The following is a 20915-nucleotide window of genomic DNA, read 5'->3' as shown; positions in this document are numbered from 1 at the left end:
GCACGAAGTTGAAAAGTTAAATGCAGAGAGTCAAAGACGGACTTCTCGGCTCCGCAGAAAACTGAGAACTGAGGAGACGCGCCCTACGTTGGGCGTGAAGGTACTTGCGCATGCGCGGTGCAGTCAACTCAAAACTTCTAATTTCTTCAAGCAATTTTGCGAAGCTTCCGCATCCGGGCTCCGTCGGTGACGCCACCCATATGTGAGAATAGGCTGCCTGCTTGTTCTGGGATAAAGGCCTGACTAAATATATAATTAATAAATGGCCCCTTTTATCAAGCTGCGCTAGAGGTTTTTAGCACGGGCTGGCAAGGTAAATGCTCTGACTCCCATAGGAATTGTATGAGCATTGGAGCATTTTCCGCACTGGCTCGCGCTAAAATCCTCAAGCGCAGCTTGATCAAAGGGGCCAAAAGTCAATAAATAAAAATAAATAGTAAAGACCTCCTTAGTGTTAAAGAGTAAACTGACATAACTGGAAAACTATTCTAACTGTCCGTCACATAATTGTGACAGGAAATCAATTGTAATGTCATTTGTACCATAACTTAATGCATTTTCTGAACCCTGGTATGAGCCCATAATCAAGTTTCAAGTTCATTTTGGTTTGATATACCGCTTTAGTACCAAAGTGGTTTACAATATAAAAACAATTTTAAAACAACCAAAAATAATTAAAAACAAGGGAAAGGACATATATATGCAAAGTTGAATTGTCAAGACATGGCAAAAGAGGAAAAAAGGGGAGGGTTTACAATAAAAAATTGAAAAGGTAATGAGAAGAATATGGAGAAGGGGAAGACAGATTATCCTGACTTCTGTGCCTTCATATTACCCCAACACAGTGTGATATGGGCTTTTATTCTCTCAATAAATGTCCTTTACACTGTTGCACAAAAGCCTTAAGTTGTATCTTTTCACTCTCCTCATCTGCCCCCCTCCCCTCCCAATATTTTTCTCATCCCCCAAGCTGCTGTATTTGGAGTTTTTAATAAGCAGCCAGAGTTAAGTTATAGAATCAGCTGACTGAACAAGTTAAAAGATCATCTGTGCCCACAGATATGCCCCTTGCTATTCTTTTTAATGGCCCTTCAATTTCTTTTCTGATCATTCAATCATACATTGACAGTTTTTCATTATGTAGAGCGATGGGCTGTTTATTTCATTTGTCTAGTGCAGTTTGCTTTTTCATTAATCAAACAGATCAAGAATGTTGCTTTAGGCCATCTCGCAAAAGTTTTGTCTTTTTATGAATTTTCCCTGCTCTATTCTGTTTCATACCAGAAACAAAAAGAGAAGACGGCAGAGGTGATGTTCTTGAAGCAGGATTTATTCTATCACACAACAATGTGACTGTCTATGCAATCAACAGTATCCACAGTAGCTTGAAATGAACGGACCCAACTTAACCGTCTTCTTCAGGGGTCCTAAGATTGAACATAATACTTTTTAGAGTGATGTGATAGATGAATAGGTAAATATTGAATGTGGGAGAATACCAATGCCGTCAATATAAAGGTACAATATGCCTACCTGTAGTACGTTCAGGAGTTTAATTGCCCAGACCGCCACTACATAATATAACATAACAACTTTATTCTATACCGCCACAATAAAACGATTTCTAGGCGGTTTACACAGAAGAGAGCTGGACAATCAGCGAAGAACAAATAATTAAAAATACAACATGTTTCGTATGTATACACAATGGAAAATGTTTGTTATCCATAAGGCTTCAATTAAGAAATTAATTTATCAAACAGTACAGTCTTAATTTATTTTCAAAATGTGTCATAAGACAGTATGGCTCTACTAATATAACCAGGACTGCTGCTTACTTGCTTGAAATGCAAGAGTCCTACCTTTAAGCTCTATTCTCGATTTTTAAAAATCACTCAAGTCCCAAACGCCCAAAACAAGACCTTTTAGGTGTGAGAGGGACCAGTCCTTCACCTAAAACCACAATTCTCTAAGCGGCGTCTGTCATTAAGTGCCTGTTAGAGAGTCTCAGGGCACAGCTCGGGGCCAAATGTCCTCACAAGCTACACAGGGCCTGCTGTACGAGAGGGTGCTGAAAAGCTCTCCGCCCAGCCAAGAAGAGAATGACCCGGATATGGTTCAATCAATGATCTGAAACAGTGGCATAGTAAGGGAGGGTGGGGTGCAGTCTTGTTAGGGGTGCCAGCACCCATCTTCTCTGCCCTCCACTCCTTCCTGACCCCCCTGCCGTGTGCATGCATCCCTTTCCTTCCCTCATAACTCTTTAATTTGCCCTGCACGAGCAGCATTACGAACTTACTGCTCGTGTAAGGGTCACCTCTCTCTGACGTCACTTCCGGGATAGCTGACATGACGTGAGCAGCAACTTCGTGGTGTTGCTCCCGCCTGGAACATTAAAAAGGTACGGGGAAGGTGGGTCGGGAAGGAGCAGGGGCAGAGAAGAGGGCAGGGGAGGGGCGCTCCAATCCGGATGCCACTATCTCTTGCAACGCCACTGATCTAAAACAATGTTAAAACACAGAATTTAATTTATGTTTATGGGGACAGACTTAAAGATCTCAATCTGTATACTTTGGAGAAAAGGCGGGAGAGGGGAGATACGAGAGACACATTTAAATACCTACGTGGCGTACATTTGAAAAGAAGCTCTGGAAGGACAACGCATAGGATGAAGTTAAGAGGTGATAGGCTCAGGAGTAATCTAAGGAAGTTCTTTTTTCAGAAAGGGTGACAGATGCGTGGAACAGTCTCCCAGTAGAGGTGGTGGAGACAGAGACTGTGTCTGAATTCATGAAAGCCTGGGATAGGCACGTGGGATCTCTTAGAGGAAGAGATAATAGTTACTGGCGGATGGGCAGGCTGGATGGGCCATTTGGCCTTTATCTGCCATCATGTTTCTATGTTTCACCATCTTTGTCTTACTATACTATTCGCCATATTTACCATACTGTGTTTTGCTATACCTTGTCTGTCATGCTGCAATCTCTTACGCCGCACCATGTCACATCATGCACGCTTGCCTGACCATTTTTGCCAAATTGTGTTAACCATGATATGTTAACTATGCTTTGTAATACTATGTTTGTCGTACTATGCTGGGCATGCTATGTTTCACCATACCATGTTTTTGTCATATTAAGTTTTACCATGTTTTGTAAACTGTTTTGCCATCTCTGTCAGACAATGTTTACCATGTTATCTTCTACCATACTATGGCTGAGAGTGTGGTGCAGGGTTTAGAGCTTCAGCCTCTCCACCCTGAGGTTGAGGGTTCTGAAGGGAATAGACTTAGCAGATAAAGACAGATTGTTCACACTCTCCAAGGTCGAGAGAACGAGAGGGAACTCTCCAAAGTTGAAAGGGGATAGATTCCATACAAACGTAAGGAAGTTCTTCTTCACCCAGAGAGTGGTGGAGAGCTGGAACGCTCTTCTGGAGTCTGTTCTAGGGGAAAACACCCTCCAGGGATTCAAGACTAAGCTGGACAAGTTCCTGCTAAACTGGGACATACGCAGGTGAGGCTGGGCTCATTTTAGAGCACTGGTCTTTGACCTGGGGGCCGCCGTGTGAGCGGACTGCTGGGCACGATGGACCACTGGTCTGACCCAGCAGCAGCAATTCTTACGTTCAAACCCGCACTGCTTCTTGTGACTCTGGGCGGGTCACTTGGTCCCACATTGCCACAGACACTTAGAAGGATTGTGAGCCCGCAAGGACAGACAGGGAAAAATGTTTTGGAGTACCTGAAAAATGTAAACTGCTCTGAGCTCCCCTCAGAGAACGGTATAGAAAATTGAATCCATAAATAGATAACAGTGGCCTCTTGGAATTTATTTCCATATTGAAGATTGCCACTATTTGTTTTCTGAGTTTTATTTGAATTGATAATACTGAGTTGGGAATATGTTCAATGTTTTAAACTGTATTTGGAATGATTTACAAGATTTACTAGTACCACATCTGTTCCAAACCTTTTCTCGCCTTCCAACCCTGGCACACACTGGATTTCTCATCATTCTAATTAAAGATTTAATTTGTTTTTAAGATGTCATGTAAAGTATATCAAAAGTTGCTCAGAAACTGGCTTAAATGTCAGGTGATAAGCAAACCAAAGGGCACACACACCGCTAAGCAGAGTTGCATGAAAAGATGGCTTAGCCGGCATAACGAGTCCTAGTTTGGAAAAGCTAAAAGCTCTCAGCATTCAAGCAGCGAGGTGGTCAGCTTAGGATGATAGAAATGATGTGAAGGTCATCCCAAAGAAGCATGCGTTAGAGACACACTCTTTGAAACTGCGTCCTGCCCCAAGCTTAACTTCTATTGCTTTCAAAATAATCAAGCATGGACAAGATGTAAATTGAATGTTTAGAAAAGGAAAGACATGATATAGCTCAAAACATTTGGCAGTAATTTAAATAAAATCATACTGAAATTATTCCAGCTGTTCTAGTAGGTGGATGTTTCAGATTAGGAAATTACTTGGCTTTTTAATCAGGGGGATAATGAGGAGCAGTTGTTTCTAAGTTGTGTCATTAATTTGCCTTCCCTCAAAAGTACATCCACTTCACTTCTCCTTCAAGTGTATTATAAGCCTTCCAGGACTTCTGCCCTCTGACTCTGTTCTCAGATGTTCCTTCCTTAATTCAGCTCATTTTCTCCAATGTGATAATGACCACAATTGTTTCTTCGGCTCTTTCAGAGGCTGAGGCACTGCACAACACTGGTTGAGATCAGACGGGAGGTTTTCCCAGCCTGCTTCCATGACAAGTTCATGGCCTGCCTGATCAGAGCCACCTGGCCTTCAAATGACTACACAGAGAAGACAGTGTCTAAAGGATGAAAAGACAAACGGAGAGGGGATGAGGCAATATTCACTGATCATTTCTGTGTAACTTGAGTTTGACTTAGTTGTGATTCTGTGTATGATATCCAGCACAGTTGTGAGGCAAATGTACTAAAGTGTCTCTATAAACAGGAAGAGATGCTTCCCATAATGCTTGAAAGGAAAAGACAGGAAACAGAGAAGAAAGATGCATCTTGAAAAAAAAGAGAAGAAAAGGACAGCCCTAGTGCAAAGCTCAGACAAGAGAGCTCTGCCTAAACCAGCTATGTTCTGTTTGCTGGGACCACAGAGACAGAAGACAGAGGCTAAAGTACATAAGAGAATACTACGATAATGGTAGAGACATTTGAAAAGCAGGGATTCAAATGTGTCATGGAGCTGGAAAGAATGACAAACTCTTGTTGCTGGCAGAATTGCCCAGGGAAAATGGGAACCACTATGAGAAAGGAGTAGATCACAAGTCTGCGTATGTTCTGGTCCAGCAGGAACTTATCTAACATTTTCTTGAATCCCTGAAGCATGCTTTCCTCTATAACAGTCTCTGGAAGAGCGTTCCAGATTTCTACCACTCTCTGGGTGAAGAAGAACTTCCTTACATTTGTACGAAATCTATCCCCTTTTAACTTTAGCGAGTGCCCTCTCGTTTTCTTCACCTTAGAGAGGGTGAGCAATCTCTCTGTCTCTACTAAGTCTATTCCCTTCATTATCTTGAATGTTTCGATCATGTCCCCTCTCAATCTCCTCTGTTCAAGGGAGAAAAGGCCCAGTTTCTCCAGCCTCTCATTGTATGGCAACTCCTCCAGTCCCTTAACCATTTTAGTCGCTCTTCTCTGGACTCTTTCGAGTAGTACTATGTCCTTTTTCCAGTGTTGGACGCAGTATTCCAGGTGACTCTGGCCAAGTCACTTAACCCTCCATTTCCTCAGGTACTTGTATGTAATGTTATAAAAATCAGAAGCCACTTAGCTTAACACGTAGTCATCTAAGTCCACTTATATAAGGTACTAGCTCAGCAATACTTAAATGCTAGATAATATTCCCAACTGTTCATTAATATATGTATTTATACACAGACTACTTAATTTCTTAACATTGCACATGAGTTAAATAGGTTTTTTTTTTGTATGGGGATACAGTGCTCCCAACTGCTTAAGTCTCCATCGATCCAATTATTAATGTGCTTACTAATCACTATTTTTACATATTATTTTTTTCTTTTGTACATATACTTTCTTTTCTTTGTACAAAAAAATAACACTTCTACACCACTTATCTTGTAGGTTTTTTTTCAGTGCATTAACCCCCTCTTTTAGTAAGGCGCTAAATGCTAATGCGTCCATAGAATGTAATGGATGCGTTAGCATAAACTAATATTTAGCTAGCACACCTTAGTAAAAGGACCCTTAAATCTTCAGCTTGCCGCCTCTCCCTTAAGAAGTCTGTGTATAAATCTATACATGAACAGTTGGGAATATTGTCTAACATTTAAATATTGCACCTTATATACGTGAACCTTTATATAATGTGGCACATCAAGCCCCCTCCCCTTAGATGGAAATGGAACGTTTCGTTAAATATTTCCCGTAGGCTTTTCTATTGGAGCAGTAAAGACGTATTCTCGTAGACTTTCTTTTTCAGATATTTTTCTCTTGAATAAGTAGGGTTCTGATACCTGCTTGAGGTGCTCATATTTTGGAGATTTGAATTTGATTTCCGGAATAATATAGGGTGGTCTGTGTTTTGACTTAATGACATGTTTTTTTTGGAGCCCTGTCACATTATCTAGTGCGAGAGAAAATGGAGAGTTGGCTTAAGGAAATTTCCCCCCGACATATTTGAAGTGATATAACCAGACAGAAATGGCTCATGGCTGTTGAAATTGCCAGTTCAGGGCTAACTGCGAATTTTCAGCAGCACTTAACTGGTTATTGCCACTGAAAATAACCAGTCAGTTCCAAACTTCTTCAAACCAGCTATTTTAGGGGGTTTTCAGGGGCAGAGTCACACTTGACCAGCTAAGTAGGTAGGTTATCTGAATAAAAAGGAGGGATTGAGAAACAGGCAGTCCCCGAGTTACAGACACCCGACTAAATTTTTAAAATAGATAAATTAGCGCTAAAATGGGCTTCTTAGTTTTAACACACACTAAATCCATTAGTGTGCCTTTGTAAAAGGAGCCCTAAGTTCTGTTTGAGGGAGCGGAAGGTGAAATGTTTTGCCCAGGGTCACAAGGGGCATCAGTGGGATGTATGAAATTTGAATTGCAACTCTCCCTGGTTTCCAAATTTTTCTCTAACCACTAAACTACTCCTCCATGCTATATTATACTATCCCTTACAATCCTGAACATTCGACATTTTTAACTTGCCTGCACGGTTGCTTTCTTGTTCATGTCTACAGCACAACATGATTACAGCCTGACTTTATAGAAGCAAGTTGCTTGCTGCTTTCCAAATCATATTTCTGACATCCCTAGGCAAACTTCTGAAGAAGATTCTGCCTTTGAAATATGTAAAAAAAAAAGTATCGTTAGTCCAATAAAAAAAGGTATCATCATCTTATTTCCTATCATTTGCTTTGTTTTATTTCCCTGTATTTCCTTTAAAGTGAACTAACATGGCAACTGCACAACTTTTTCCAAGAAGAAGCTATGAAATTCCTGGCAGAACAAACACACAATCCATGCCTGCAGGCAGGGCAGCCCAAGGGCTCAGTTCTTGGCAGCAAAAGACTATATACTTTCTTGGCAGGACACACACACACACACACACCATCAAATTCCTGACAAGACAAACTTCTTTGATTCCTGGAAGGATACACCTATGTAAATCCTAGTGTGACATGCGTGTAGAAAAGAAATGATTTCTAAGCAAGGCAATCACATGGAACATTCTGGGCCAGACGGTATTTGCACACAGGCCCTATAAGGACAGACATGTCAAGTGAGGTCTACATCTCAAGATTCTCAACAGTAACAACTCTCTTATAAACTATTTTCAAAATTAGCTTATATTTTGTAGAATTCCAAACACAATTTCGGAAGAATGCAAAGGATGGTCAGCGTCCATGCAGTGTGCTGTGGTTTCTTATATGTGCAAGGTGACCGAGTTTAGCACAAAAGATTTAAAACCAATGAGGTTACTGTGGCATTGTAATGTGGCATACGTGTGCAGTACTGGTGAACAAGGTATCTACTATTACAATTATATGTACATACACCGAGCACAGTTTAACAATAAAACACATAAATATGAAGGGCCGTTGACAAGTCCTTAGCCCAACCCACAAGAGCCATACAATTACCACCCCTTTTACTACGCCGCGATCAAGGTTTCTACCACAGCCCAGAGCGCTAAAGAATTCTTATGAGCGTCAGATCAGCTATGGAGGATTTAGCTCCCCGGGCCGCGGTAGGCACATCTACTGCAGCTTCGTAAAAGAGGGCCTTAGTCCAGTGATTTTCCACTTTTTTATTCTATCAGAAAAACACAGAATGAAAAAAAGTGGAAAATTGCTGGACTGTGTATAGCCCTCGATGGAGGCTGCCCCAACTTTGTGGGTTGGGCTGAGAACTTTCCAGCAGCCCCTTGTAATTATACACATTCGCATCTTAATGCAATTATAAACTTCAATCGAACAAAATAAAAATCAACCAAACACTAAATAACGCTAGAAAAATAACTAACACCCCCCCCCCTCCACATACTTTTACTAAGCCCCAGTAGAAGTTTCTACCGTAGATTAGAAGGAATTCTATGAGCCTCTGAACAGGTTCGGAGCATTTAGTGCTCTGGACCGCAGTAGAAACCTAAAATCCTAACCATCACTTTTAAAGCCTTGATCAAATAAATATGCCTTTAATAATCTAGGAAATAAAAGATATCCTTCTTGAGACATAAATACCTTGGAAGATTATTCTACACTAGTCTTATAGCCCGTTACATTAACGGGTGCTAGAATATATGTGTGTGTGTCTGTCTTTATTTCTTTCTCTCTCTCTCCTTAGCCGCTTTCTTTCTGTCTTTCATTTTCCTTGGCTGTCCATCACCACCCCTTGCCTGCTCCCCCTGTCCATTCTCCCTTCCTTTTACTTCCCCTGTGTCCACCACCACCCCTTCAGTGCTCTCCTTATGCAGCAGCAGCCCTTCTCCCTTTGTTTTACCTCCCCCCTGTCCATCAGCACCTCTTTCCTTCTCCCCCTGTCCAGCAGTAAGTGACCCTTCCTTTTTCTCCCCCCTCCTTCTTATCCCTATGATACACTTACCTTGCTCTGCCCCTGATCAGAGGTTCCTGACAGCCGCCCAGTTGCACCCATTGGAAAAGTTCCCTCTGCCGCATCCCGCACCCCTCCTGACACGACTCCCACTGTCTTTCTTTCTGTCTGTCTCTGGTCCCCTTTGTCTTTCTGTCTATCTCCCTGCCCCTGTGTCTTTCTTCTTTTCTTTCTATCTCCCTTCCTCCCTCTGTCTGTCTGTCCAAAGCAGCATTCCCTCCTCCTCCATTTCCCTCCCCCCACACCAGTTCCCTGCAGCAGCATTAGCGTTTCCTCTACCCCCTTTCCCTTCCCGCGGTACAGACTATGAACCTGGCGATTCAAGCGTGTGCAGCAGTCTTCACATGCTGCTTCGGGCCCTTCTACTGGCCTGATTTACTCTGGCACGTCACTGATGACATCATCAGAGATGCGTCAGAGCAAATCAGGGCAGTAGAAGGGCCCGAAGCAGCGTGTGAAGACTGCTGCACACGCTGCTTGAATCGCCAAGGTAGTCGGATCTGCGGGAAGGGAAGGGGGGGGGGGCAAAGGACTCGGTTCCCGATCCAGGGCGAAAAGTTGCTGGGCTCCTCGGTGGGGGCGCTGAGCAGCCGCGATCCCTCTCCTCCGAGACACCCCCCCGCCAGAGGAACAGAGATCGGCGGCTGGCTGCGATCCCGGCTTGTGGAGGCATCGGCGGCTGGTGACGTAAGCGTGCATGCACACTCCTACCTAAGGTGCCCTACATCTCATGGAAAACGGACGCACGCAGATGGGAGTGCGCATGCGCGGCCTAGCATTTTATTATATTAGATAATAATAGGATCATAAAAAGAAAAGGTTCTACTAAAGATCAAGTAATAGGTTTTTTTTTCCTCTTGTTTTAATGATGGGACAATTGACTAGGAAAAATGTTTGAAGTTCCAAATGTAAAAACAACTTATATTTTTTAAACATAGCTGAGTTGCTCCCTCTCTCTAGCCCCAAAGCTCTAAAGATGTTTAAATTGGCATCTATACAGTATACAACTAGTGCAATGAAGATAGTGCTAGAGTTACATGCTCAGATATTTAAGCCAGAAAAGATGAATACATAAACTAAACTAAAACTAATGAGGAGCTCGACTCGGTTAACAATAATTTTAAAAAGTACAAAATTATAATAGAAAGGGAAAAAAGAGCCATAAATCAAAAAGTGAAAGACTAATGAGAGTGATTTCAAAAATGATTTGCAAAGAAAATTGTTTAGAGTTTACATACACACACACAGTACTTCAATTGCATGAGTATGAGATATGCTGCACTATTTGGTCTTGCAAATTATACATATAGTTTAGCACTATTTAATGCTACTGCCTGGTTTAATTTCTTTTACCCAGTTTTGGGAAATAGATTGATTCTGTATTAATTTGATGCCCAGAGAGGTGCTCCTGATACAGTGTCGCCATCATCTCAGCTTTTCTTGGCTCCACTGCTGTAGATACTAGACAGGTATGCACACGAGCTTCTGATGGAAAGCAAGAAAAGAACAAGAGAGTAGAGTTCATGCCACATGAGATACATCAACATGCAGAGGCATTGTCCTATGTCACCAAAGCAGGCTTTTGTGCCTTTGCTGTTGACTCAAATTCCTTCAGGACATAATACAAGCAGTAACAGCACCCTAAACCAAGGCTTCTCAACCCAGTCCTCGGAACACACCCAGTCAGGTTTTCAGGATATACACAATGAATATGCATAGAATAGATTTGCATACCAAGGAGGCAGTACATGCAAATCTCTCTCATGCATAATTTATTTAAATTTATTATTATTTAAAAATGTATATACCGCATATTAACTATGCGGTTTACAAATTACATTCACATTATCATGAGCTCCCTACGATCGCTAAAAAACAAACAGGTGTAATACAGGAAGACAGACTAGTCAGACACATTTTTTATATCCGCCCCTCAATGGATCTCAAAATACCAAGAAAGCTTAAGCAATCATTAACTAGTCAAATTTCAACAATAGTAATTTCAACAGTAGTAAAACAGGAAGACATTGATAATCAAAATCAAATCAGAATATTTTTTTTTCTTATTATTATTTATTTATATTATTTTACAAGTTGAATAAACAATACTTGAAAGGAAATATAACAATTAAAGAAGAAACAAATAATACAATTATAAAATAATTCCACATTACTAACTAAAACTAAAGTCCACATGTGGGGAGAGAGAATCAATCACTTCCAAGGGAAGTTGGATTTCAGGAAATAACTCTAAATTAAGTCAAATTACAGAGTGCAGTTGGAGTTAATTAATGGCCTGATTGGCTGATTCCATGGAAGTCTCTGGAATTCTTGTAGTTGCTTTACCCTCAAGAAAAAATAGCAATTGATCGGGTTCATAAAAAATATATCTGTTACTCTGATAAGTAATGCAACATTTACAAGGAAAATGTAACTGAAAAGTTGCTCCTAAACTCAAAACAGATTGACGATAGGCCAGAAATTTCTTACGTCTGGCTTGCGTCCACTTCGATACACCAGGAAAAATTTTGAATCCATGAAATTCCAAATTATTAGTCCTATAAAATAGATGAAGGATTGCTTCTTTATCTTGAAGAAAACCAAAAGTTACCAGTAAAGTGGCTCTAATCACAATTTCCTCTTGAGATGTTTCCAGCATGCCAGTGAGATCCAATTCTCCTGGTAATGCGTCTCCTTTTCCTTTATCCTCTTTAGGAAGATAAAGACTAGGTTTAAGAAGGAATGAAATAAATCTCTAGGTGACTGAAATTTAGAGACAGGAAAGTTTAAAAATCTCAAGTTCCTGTTTGCATTCTCCAAATTTTCTATTTTCATAGTAAGCAATACCTTTTCCTTCAATTGTAAGTTAGTAGAAACCTTCAGTTCTGCCATTGATTTCTCCAATTTGTCCATTCTAATAGACTAGTGTTTTGTACGGAAGTAACCAACTGGGAGCTTACCTTATGTAAAGTTTCCAAGGCACTCCAGATCGCCTCCATGTCAATCACGGCTGGTTTAATCAGAGGAGCAGGGAGAGATATTCCAAGAGATTCCCCAAATGGTTTCACCTCCTCGTTCCCTGCTACACTCCGGAATTCGGATCCTCCGGACACCAGTGCCGGCTGTTAAGTCGGCAAGCTGTAACACACATCTGGGGTCAGGGGTGAGACTTGCAACGCCAGAGACATGAACTCCGGCGCTTCCTGTGCAGTTGAAGGCATCCCCGACATCGTCCCAGGACGCGGAGGAACTCCAGGCCCCATAGGGCTGAGCGATACTTCGCCCTCCAAGACTGAGGTCTGCCCACCTCGGTCAGCGGACACGCCCGCTCCAACTGGAACAGCATAAGCTGTTATTGCCGCTTGTCACATCAAGGAAGTGGAAGAGGAGGCAGGAAGAGCATTCCTCTGCTTACCCCTGCACTTAGGCATGCTAAGAAAGGTAAGATTCCTGTAGAAAAATGTATATTTGCCGACAGAGTGCAGGAGCCACTTGAAAATGCGACTCACTCCATTGCCATCTTGATTCCCCCCCCCCACCCAGTAAGGAGAACATCAGAATATTATATCATAAAATTCCAAAGAAGCAGTACCCACCATAAGGCAGGAATACCATAGAAAGGCATTAACATAGGAAGGCATTAACAAATAGTTGCGTTTTCAACATTTTCTTGAAATTAATCCTCCTAGCACAGGATCGCAGAATTCCAGGCAGGGTGTTCCAAAGTTTAGCCCCTGAAAACCCAACTGGCTGAGTGTGCTCTTAGGAATGGTTTGAGAAGCACTGCCCTAAACAATCTTTCCTTGGTATCTTCTTCCTGTATTCCAGTGTCTCTCAAACTTGATGTACCCCGAAGAGATTCTGGGTGTGCCATGAGAGATTCTAGAATTTTACTTTAATTTTTAAAAATTCCCTTCATAAGTATACACTAGAATAGATGACATGTACATCGCGTACACAAGAGTCTGTCAATGATATAAGCATCTGTGTGTGTAAAGATACAACCGCCCAGACAAGCATCATTCTTTGATGTGATTGGTCTTTCAAAACTAAAGGCAAGTAATTTTATTTTTATTTTTTATGCAATAGTTATCCTAACTTGAGCAACAAAGCAATCAAGCCTTTGTTACTCTTTGGATCTTCTTATGGGTCTTTGTAAACTTGGATTTTCAGCTCTGACAGAAATTAAATTGAAAAAAAAAGAGAATGACTGCAGATGGTGGATGATGCCATGTCTGTTGCTTGTCCACTATTGAGCCACATTTTGAGTTAATTTGCACTCAAAAACTAGCACATCCATCGCATTGATTAGCAATTCTATCTACTTTAGTTTCAAGATTTAAGGCCCGTTTTACAATGTCACGCTAGTGGCTGCCGCACGGCAAAAGCCCCAAAGCCCTTTAAATCTCTATGGGCTTCGGGGTAGTTACAACAGCTTTGTAAAACAGTCCCTTAGAGTAGATTAGCGATACACAGTTATAGAATAAAGCTTAAGTAGATTTCAGCATTCACACACTTGAGTATATATGCCAGCATTCACACACTTGAGTATATATGCCAGTGTTCTAATCATTATCGTGGGGCTTCAGCCCATAAATGTCAGTGCCTTGTTTTTTACAATTACCCCCACAATGTGGACCCTGCAATAAGAGCTAGACAAGGAGAAATTTCAGGCTTGTTACCTGGGAGAAAATCCCTGGGAAACCCAATGTTGCAGGAAGAAGCAAAATGAGCCCTAAAGATGCATCAGCAATTACTCATACTGGAGAGGTTATTCAATCTTTTCTTTTGCAGTCTGTGGAGCTTGGTTTATTTCACACAGCAGGAGACCCGATCCCTTTTCTGTATCTAAAGAGACATGATGCTGTCATCCTTGTCTCCTAGCTGTACAGACTGCACCACTATCTGTCTAGCAAAAGACAAATCTGACTCACTTCAGCTGTTTCTATTGAGCTTTATTGTTATACGATACGTGAGCACATAGAGAATTGTCTATATTACTTTAGGTACAAGTTTCTTAAGGCAGGCTTTACATGAACAGACTGTTGGGTCTGCTAACACATTTTATTGTGTTCTAGTAAAAGTCAGAAATAAAAACTGTGCTCTAGGTTAAGATTTTCTTTCATATTATTTGCAGGACCCAGGGATTCTTACACCCCATGATCACCAATGCCTGCAGAAAATTCTTAGAGGAGCAGGGGTGGAAATAAATTTGATGTACAACCCCCCCCCCCTCCCTCCCACAAACAAACCACATAGAAGTAGATTGTAAAGCATTTAGCCAAAAGGGGGCAATTATGAACAGGCAGGCAGGCACTTTGAGACCACATAGACTAAAAGCAATTTTCAAAGTGCATGCCAGTGGCGTAGCGAGAGGCACCCGGGGCAATGGTGCCCCTTCGCCCTCGTCTTTGACCCACCTCTAAATGCTCCTTCCCTGCCCCTTCCTGCCGCACACACGCTGCTTCCCTTCCTCCATACCTCTGTAATGAGCAGCAACCCCCAAGCTGCTGTCATGCCAATTAGAGAATGACACGGTGGCTGTTACCCATGGGTAGCCACGGGTAGCCTGCCGAAACGGCAGGGGGAAAAGAAAGTGCTCACTGCGGATATGGGGACAAGGCCATCCACCACCCCAAGGAGCAGTGAATGGCCTTGTCTCTGCAGCTAAGGGAGGGAACGCATGCAGCCCCCTCCCTCCTTCCTACCTACTGGCTGCATCTATCTCCCTCCCTCATCGTGGTGTGTTACAATATAATTTGTGCAAGCCACCGGAGCCTGCCTGAAATCACGTGCGTCTGTGGGCGGAAGCTTCTCCTCTGCCGCAACCGGAAGCACAAAGTACTCATTTATTAAAATTAAATTTTCTTGCTTTTCGAAATATTTGTTGGAAGACACAACAAATGGGTAAACTTGGAAAGGATAAATTGGAACCCAACACGAGGACAAACATGAAACAGTATCAAAAGTACATAAATGCAGCTTGTTAAGGGGGCCTAAGTATCAGAAAAACAAATTACATCACTACCTGCAAGGTGAGCCAGCTTTGCCTGATTTGTCACATGACCTTCTACGCTACGCCCTCTTATCACATCTCCCGCCCCAACCTTTTCCTGTGGAAATATAGAAGTGCAGAAACTTTTTGAAGAGCCCTCATATACTGTATTAACACACAATAGATGAGGTAAACTTGGAAAATATAAATTGAAACCCAACATGAGGACAAACACGTAACAGTATCAGAAATACAAACAGGCCAGGTTTTTTAGCCCAGGCCAGTGCAGTAAATGCTCTGAATTCCAACGAGCGTTGGAGCACTTACTTTGCCATCCCACGCTAAAAATCTCTAGCGCAGCTTGATAAAAGGGGGAGTTAATAGCACTGCAGAACAACCATATAACAGAAATAAGATAAATGTCAGTATAATCTAATCAGGATTTCTTAATTGCACTTATCCAGTATAGGTTCAAGGTGAGACCCATGCAGTATCATGGGGAAATGGTTACATGTTCCAATAGGGGGGAAATTTACAACACATTGTAAAGGAGGATTACATTGTTGCAAGAGGGGGAGAAGCTAATCACCTTTATAAGTATACAATCAATTTTATAATAGCATAAAAAATCATTAAAATAAGAAAAGAAAAGCATGTGCCAATGAAGCACCCTATGTAGGCATTAGAATATTTTGAGTAACATGATATGATGCTAATGCTGGCTATAATACAATGATTTTTGAGTATCCAAAGAAAAAACTGCTCAAGAGATCACTTCATTAAATACTGAATTCCCAAAATTAGTCAAATTCAAATCCAACAGGAATTATGGAACCAAATAATGTTTATAAAAAATAAAAATAAGGCCAAAAAATAATAAATAATGACAAAAACAAAAAAAATTATTGTTTTAAATGAATGTGCTCAGCCTGAAACACCCATCTCACACCCGCAGCAGTGCATCGTAAAGGCATTATTTAGAACATCATAGCACCTCCCTGCCTACCAATCATCAATTAATGACGTATTTCAATCTTAGAGATAAGCTAAAAAATATAGGGAATATAAAATAATCCCTCTTATCTCTTTGACGTTCAGCTGATGTTCGTCCAGGTTGTAAGGTTTCTGATTGTCTGCTATTCATATGAGCGCTGATGGGATAATTCCCATGTGTTAAATTAAGTTTTCATAAAAAAATCCTCTATATCCCATATAGTGATAAAGAAAGTGAACAAAAGCAACCATAGAAATTCCACAAACAATCCACAATGATTTCTTCCTCTAACACCGATCGTGTTTCATGCGAGTTGCTTTATCAGGAGGAAGACTTAAGATCTAAAAGCAAAGATAAGTATTTCAAAGTAGCCCCTTCATTGTATCCAACTATGATACACTCAAAAAATTATAAACATATTGCTGCATACTTCAAATATCTGAAATCCAATTTAAATTCACCTTCAGGACTCCAACTGGATTGAAAAAGAAAACACGGGCACTATCTTTAGATATTCCAATTTAGATTGGAATAACTACATCAAATTATATAACAAATACTCTAAATCATACTGTGTCCTGGATTCATGTCCCCCAGTGATTATGAAAGCAGCTCCACTAGACTTTAAATTATCCCTATTGAACTATCTAACCAATAACCTAAACAATGGAAAATTCCTCACCAATAATGGTCATATTATAATAACCCCAATCCCCCCAAATTGCAAAGAATCAGCAACATCAATAACCAACTATAGACCAGTAGCATCTATTCCATTTAAGGTAAAAATCATGGAAGGATTGGTACACACCCAACTAATGGAATATCTCGACCAATTCTCTCTTCTGCACGAAACTCAATCTGGTTTTAGGCCTCTGTTTAGCACTGAGATAGTAATTGCGGACATTCTGGACAATTTGCGTTACTTGTTCAGTAAGGGCCTCAACGCCCTAATCATGCAATTTGACATGAGTTCTGCCTTTGATTTGGTGAACCATGGAAAACTGTTACAATGCCTAGACGCAATCAGAATCAGAGGAGAGGTACTGAACTGGTTTTGAGGTTTCCTTATATCACGCACCTACCAAGTCCGTTTTAATCACGATCTCTCCGACACATGGAGCAATCCATCTGGCGTGCCACAAGGATCACCACTATCCCCTTTGCTTTTCAATGTTTACATGTCCTCATTGGGTGCACATCTGTCCCAGCTGGGGATAAAACTATTTAGCTACGCTAACGACTTCACAATAATTATCCCATTCACCAACTCTGTCTCAGAAGTCACCCCCAAAGCAACAGTAGTACTAAATCGGATGAAGCAATGGATGACTGAATTCAGACTAAAACTAAACTCAGAGAAAACAAAAATTTTCATAGCATCGCCATACCCACTTGACACTAAAGCCACCAATGTGCATCAATAACCTTAGTTATCCCATTCAACCCACTATGAAGATATTGGGAATAACACTGGACCAGAACCTGACCACGAAAGACCAGGTAGACTCCTTGATCAGGAAAATCTTTCTCACCCTCACCTTCGGTCCATCAGAGCTTACTTTGACGTCTCATCATTTCGAATTCTGGTACAATCCCTTATACTGAGTCAACTCGATTATTGTAACATCGCCTATTTGACACTCCCCCAGAAGAATATGCGGCAATTGCAACTAGTTCAAAATGCAGCGGTTAGACTACTTTGTGCACTGAAGAAGTTTGATCACGTAACACCTTCCTATCGACTTCTACACTGGCTGCCGATGGAGGCACGTGTGAAATTCAAGTTTGGTTGTTTTTGCTTCAAGGTACTTTATGGCTTAGCCCCTAAATATATAACAGACCTTTTCTCTTTCACAACCAACAGACACAAGCGAAGCTCACACCCGAACTTTGTTTCTCCACCGGTTAGAGGTTGTAAATTTAAAAGTCATCACCAACATCTTTTCACACATCAAGCAGCATCATGGGGTAAAGACCTTGAACAATTGCTCATGCCTACTACCTATGGGGAATTCAGGAAACCCCTAAAAACACATCTGTTACTGAAATACTTAGGAAACCAACCTGTATACTCTTAGTCCTCAACAAACGATCTCTAGAACTATCAATCATTAAGTCTGTACTTTGTTTATTCCATTCAATCTGTAACATTTCTATTCATTGTAAACCGCATAGAACTTCACGGTCCTGCGGTATATAAATTGTTATTATTATTATCTTCTCTGCACACGCCCAACTAGACCGATCATGAGAACAGCGGAATGGCGACAAACTACATCACTGAGGAGTCTTCAATGGAAGTCAATCAATAGGACACAGATTCAATGATTGGACAATAACTCCATCTATTACTGAGACTCAAAATCATTCATAAATTCATTGTAACTAGAATCAATGGAGTGTTATCCATTCAATCTCTTTATTGAGTCCATCAAGTATGACTGTGTGCCATGTATATATCAGGCGCTGCTCATATGTTAATCTACGAGAGATATCACCCTTCTTATAAAAAATAAACTGTCTGATCACACAAAATTTAAGATCATTTAATGAATGGTTAGCTTGTCGCCAATGATCCACTAGGTTTGGCCGACATAAATCTTATTGCAGGGGCAAAAAATGGCATAAATGACCTGAGCTGCATTACAGTTCGTGCTGTCCCTAAGCTGTTATATAATATTGGTATTACAACCATGGCATGAGGACAATAACAACATGTGCCACAACTCGAATGGCCTTCCTTTCCTGACCGAATGTTCATGTCCAAGTGACTTAATCCCCTCATTGCCCCAGGTACACTAGATAAGAGTTTGAGCCTGCTGGACAGATAGGGAAATATGATAAAAGTACCTGAATGTAAACCACTTAGAAAATAAATGGTATATAAATAAATTAATTTTAAAATTACTTTTTTTTTTTCAAAAGCCCCAATCATATCATCCACAGGACCCGGAGGCAGCCATGTTGAAGAGGCATGATGTGTATCAAAAAAAGTTAACTCCCCTTGAGTGGATTCATTGGACCAACCAAAAAATAATTTCAACTTTGGATGGCATACAAAACAAATAGGGAACAAATGATAAACCAAGCTGTAATACAGAGTCATCAACAGACGTTAAATTTCTAGAAGAGATGTTAAATACCATCAACGACGATTGTTTTTGGGGTTTTTTCCTCATTATTTTGTGATCCTATACGAGACATTTCATTATGTAACCCAGGGGCCACTTGCAGATATATAGATGGGGACAAATGAAAGGCAGTACAAAGTCTGTTATTTTAATATTGTGCATGTAAATTATGTGAACTGTTTAGTTCTAAACCAGGGGTCTCAAAGTCTCTCCTTGAGGGCCACACATCCAGTCGGGTTTTCAGGATTTCCCCAATGAATATGCATGAGATCTATTTGCATGCACTGCTTTAATGCATATTCATTGGGGAAATCCTGAAAACCTGACTGGATTGCGGCCCTCAAGGAGGGACTTTGAGATCCCTGTTCTAAACGGTATATAAATAAATAAATAGGGGTTGTTAAACTCGAATCAGGTTCTATATACGTTTGCATAAGAACCGGTCTGAAGTTTCAGCGTTTGCAGCAAGCAAGCTTACAGCCTCAGCACCCTGAGGTTGTGGGTTCAAACCCACTTAATCCCCCCATTGCCCCAGGTACATTAGATAGATTGTGAGCCCGCCGGGACAGACAGGGAAAACTGCTTGAGTACCTGAATAAATTCATGTAAACTGTTCTGAGCTCCCTGGGAGAACTATATAGAAAACTGAATAAATAAATAGTGTGAAAAGGTTCAGCCTCTGATAAGCAGAGCTGGTATTATGACATCATAATGTCTCATTCCACGAATGCCTAAGAGCCAACCTCATCAGTGATGTCACAATGGCTTCATTGTCCTTTACTTGGTTCACTTTTACTACATTTTGATTTCTAAAGTGGGGCAGTGGTTAAAGCTACAGCCTCAGCACCCTGAGGTTGTGGATTCAAATCCACGCTGCTCCTTGCTGGGCAAGTCACTTAATTTCCCCATTGCCCCAGGTACATTAGATAGATTGTGAGCCTGCTGGGACAGACAGGGAAAAATGCTGGAGCACCTGAATAAACTCATGCAAACCGTTCTGAGCTCCCCTGGGAGAACAGTAGAGAAAATTGAATAAATAAATAAAAATAAATAAACTAAGCCATAGCCACTATTGTAACATTATCTGGAATTTGTAGTCCAACTTATGTCAACAGTATGCTTTCTATTGTGTACTAGGCTTTTTTTTTTTTTTACCAAAGCTTCCGAGTGCAATTCTGCTGGCGTTGCTTGGAAGTAGAAACCCCCGCACAGCTTTCAGGTGAGCGCGCGGGACATTCCCCACCTCGGAGGCCCTGCGCAGCCCGAGTCCTTTTCGGGGCAGTATTAGGGTTCTGCGACGCCGGTGTCTCGTAGGAGCCGGGGAGAGGGTGCCTGGAAACCATTTCCAGGTGTTTGTTTGAGGGGGGGGGGATTTTCCTCGCCGGAGGGCGGAGTTCGGCAGCCGGGATGAAAGCGACACGAGGGGAGGGGAGGGGGGCAAAGAGGCGACAACCAGCTCGTCACGTCCCTGCCGAGAGCGAATGCAACTGAAGCCCGCAGCTACGAGCCGGGAAGAAGCCGCTGCCGCCGTGACTAGAGATGCCGGTAAGCGCCGAAGGGGTTTCTTCTCATAGGCTTCGTGCTCAATAAAAGGCGCGCGGGACTCGCCTCGTGACCAGCGCCGACGGCGCCCAGGCGCGCGCTGCAGAAACTCTGGTGGAAAGGGAACGCGGTAC

At 41.5% G+C, this 20915-nt stretch overlaps 2 protein-coding genes across 3 annotated transcripts in view; one reads left to right on the top strand and one right to left on the bottom strand.

Moving 5' to 3' along the window:
- SH3GL3 (SH3 domain containing GRB2 like 3, endophilin A3) overlaps positions 1 to 20522 on the bottom strand; it is a 166962-nt gene extending 146440 nt beyond the window's left edge. The window contains exon 1 of the mRNA XM_033920596.1: positions 20395 to 20522. The gene's annotated coding sequence lies outside the window, so the exon portion shown is untranslated. The remainder of the gene's footprint in view (positions 1 to 20394) is intronic.
- A 138-nt stretch (positions 20523 to 20660) lies between these two features.
- The window catches only part of BNC1 (basonuclin 1), a 100049-nt gene continuing 99794 nt past the window's right edge, over positions 20661 to 20915 (top strand). Inside the window, exon 1 of one of the 2 annotated variants that reach the window (XM_033920586.1) lies at positions 20661 to 20784. Coding sequence is in view for 1 of the 2 variants with exons in the window: in XM_033920588.1 (XP_033776479.1) it covers positions 20779 to 20784 (6 nt within the window). In the remaining variant the exon portion in view is untranslated. The remainder of the gene's footprint in view (positions 20785 to 20915) is intronic. The other variant, XM_033920588.1, reaches the window with a different exon arrangement.

The sequence above is a fragment of the Geotrypetes seraphini genome, chromosome 14, assembly GCF_902459505.1.
Source record: "Geotrypetes seraphini chromosome 14, aGeoSer1.1, whole genome shotgun sequence".
In the NCBI taxonomy this organism is placed as follows: Eukaryota; Metazoa; Chordata; class Amphibia; order Gymnophiona; family Dermophiidae; genus Geotrypetes; species Geotrypetes seraphini.
Note: the sequence above shows the minus strand (reverse complement) of the source record. Positions and strands in the feature narration are given on the sequence as shown.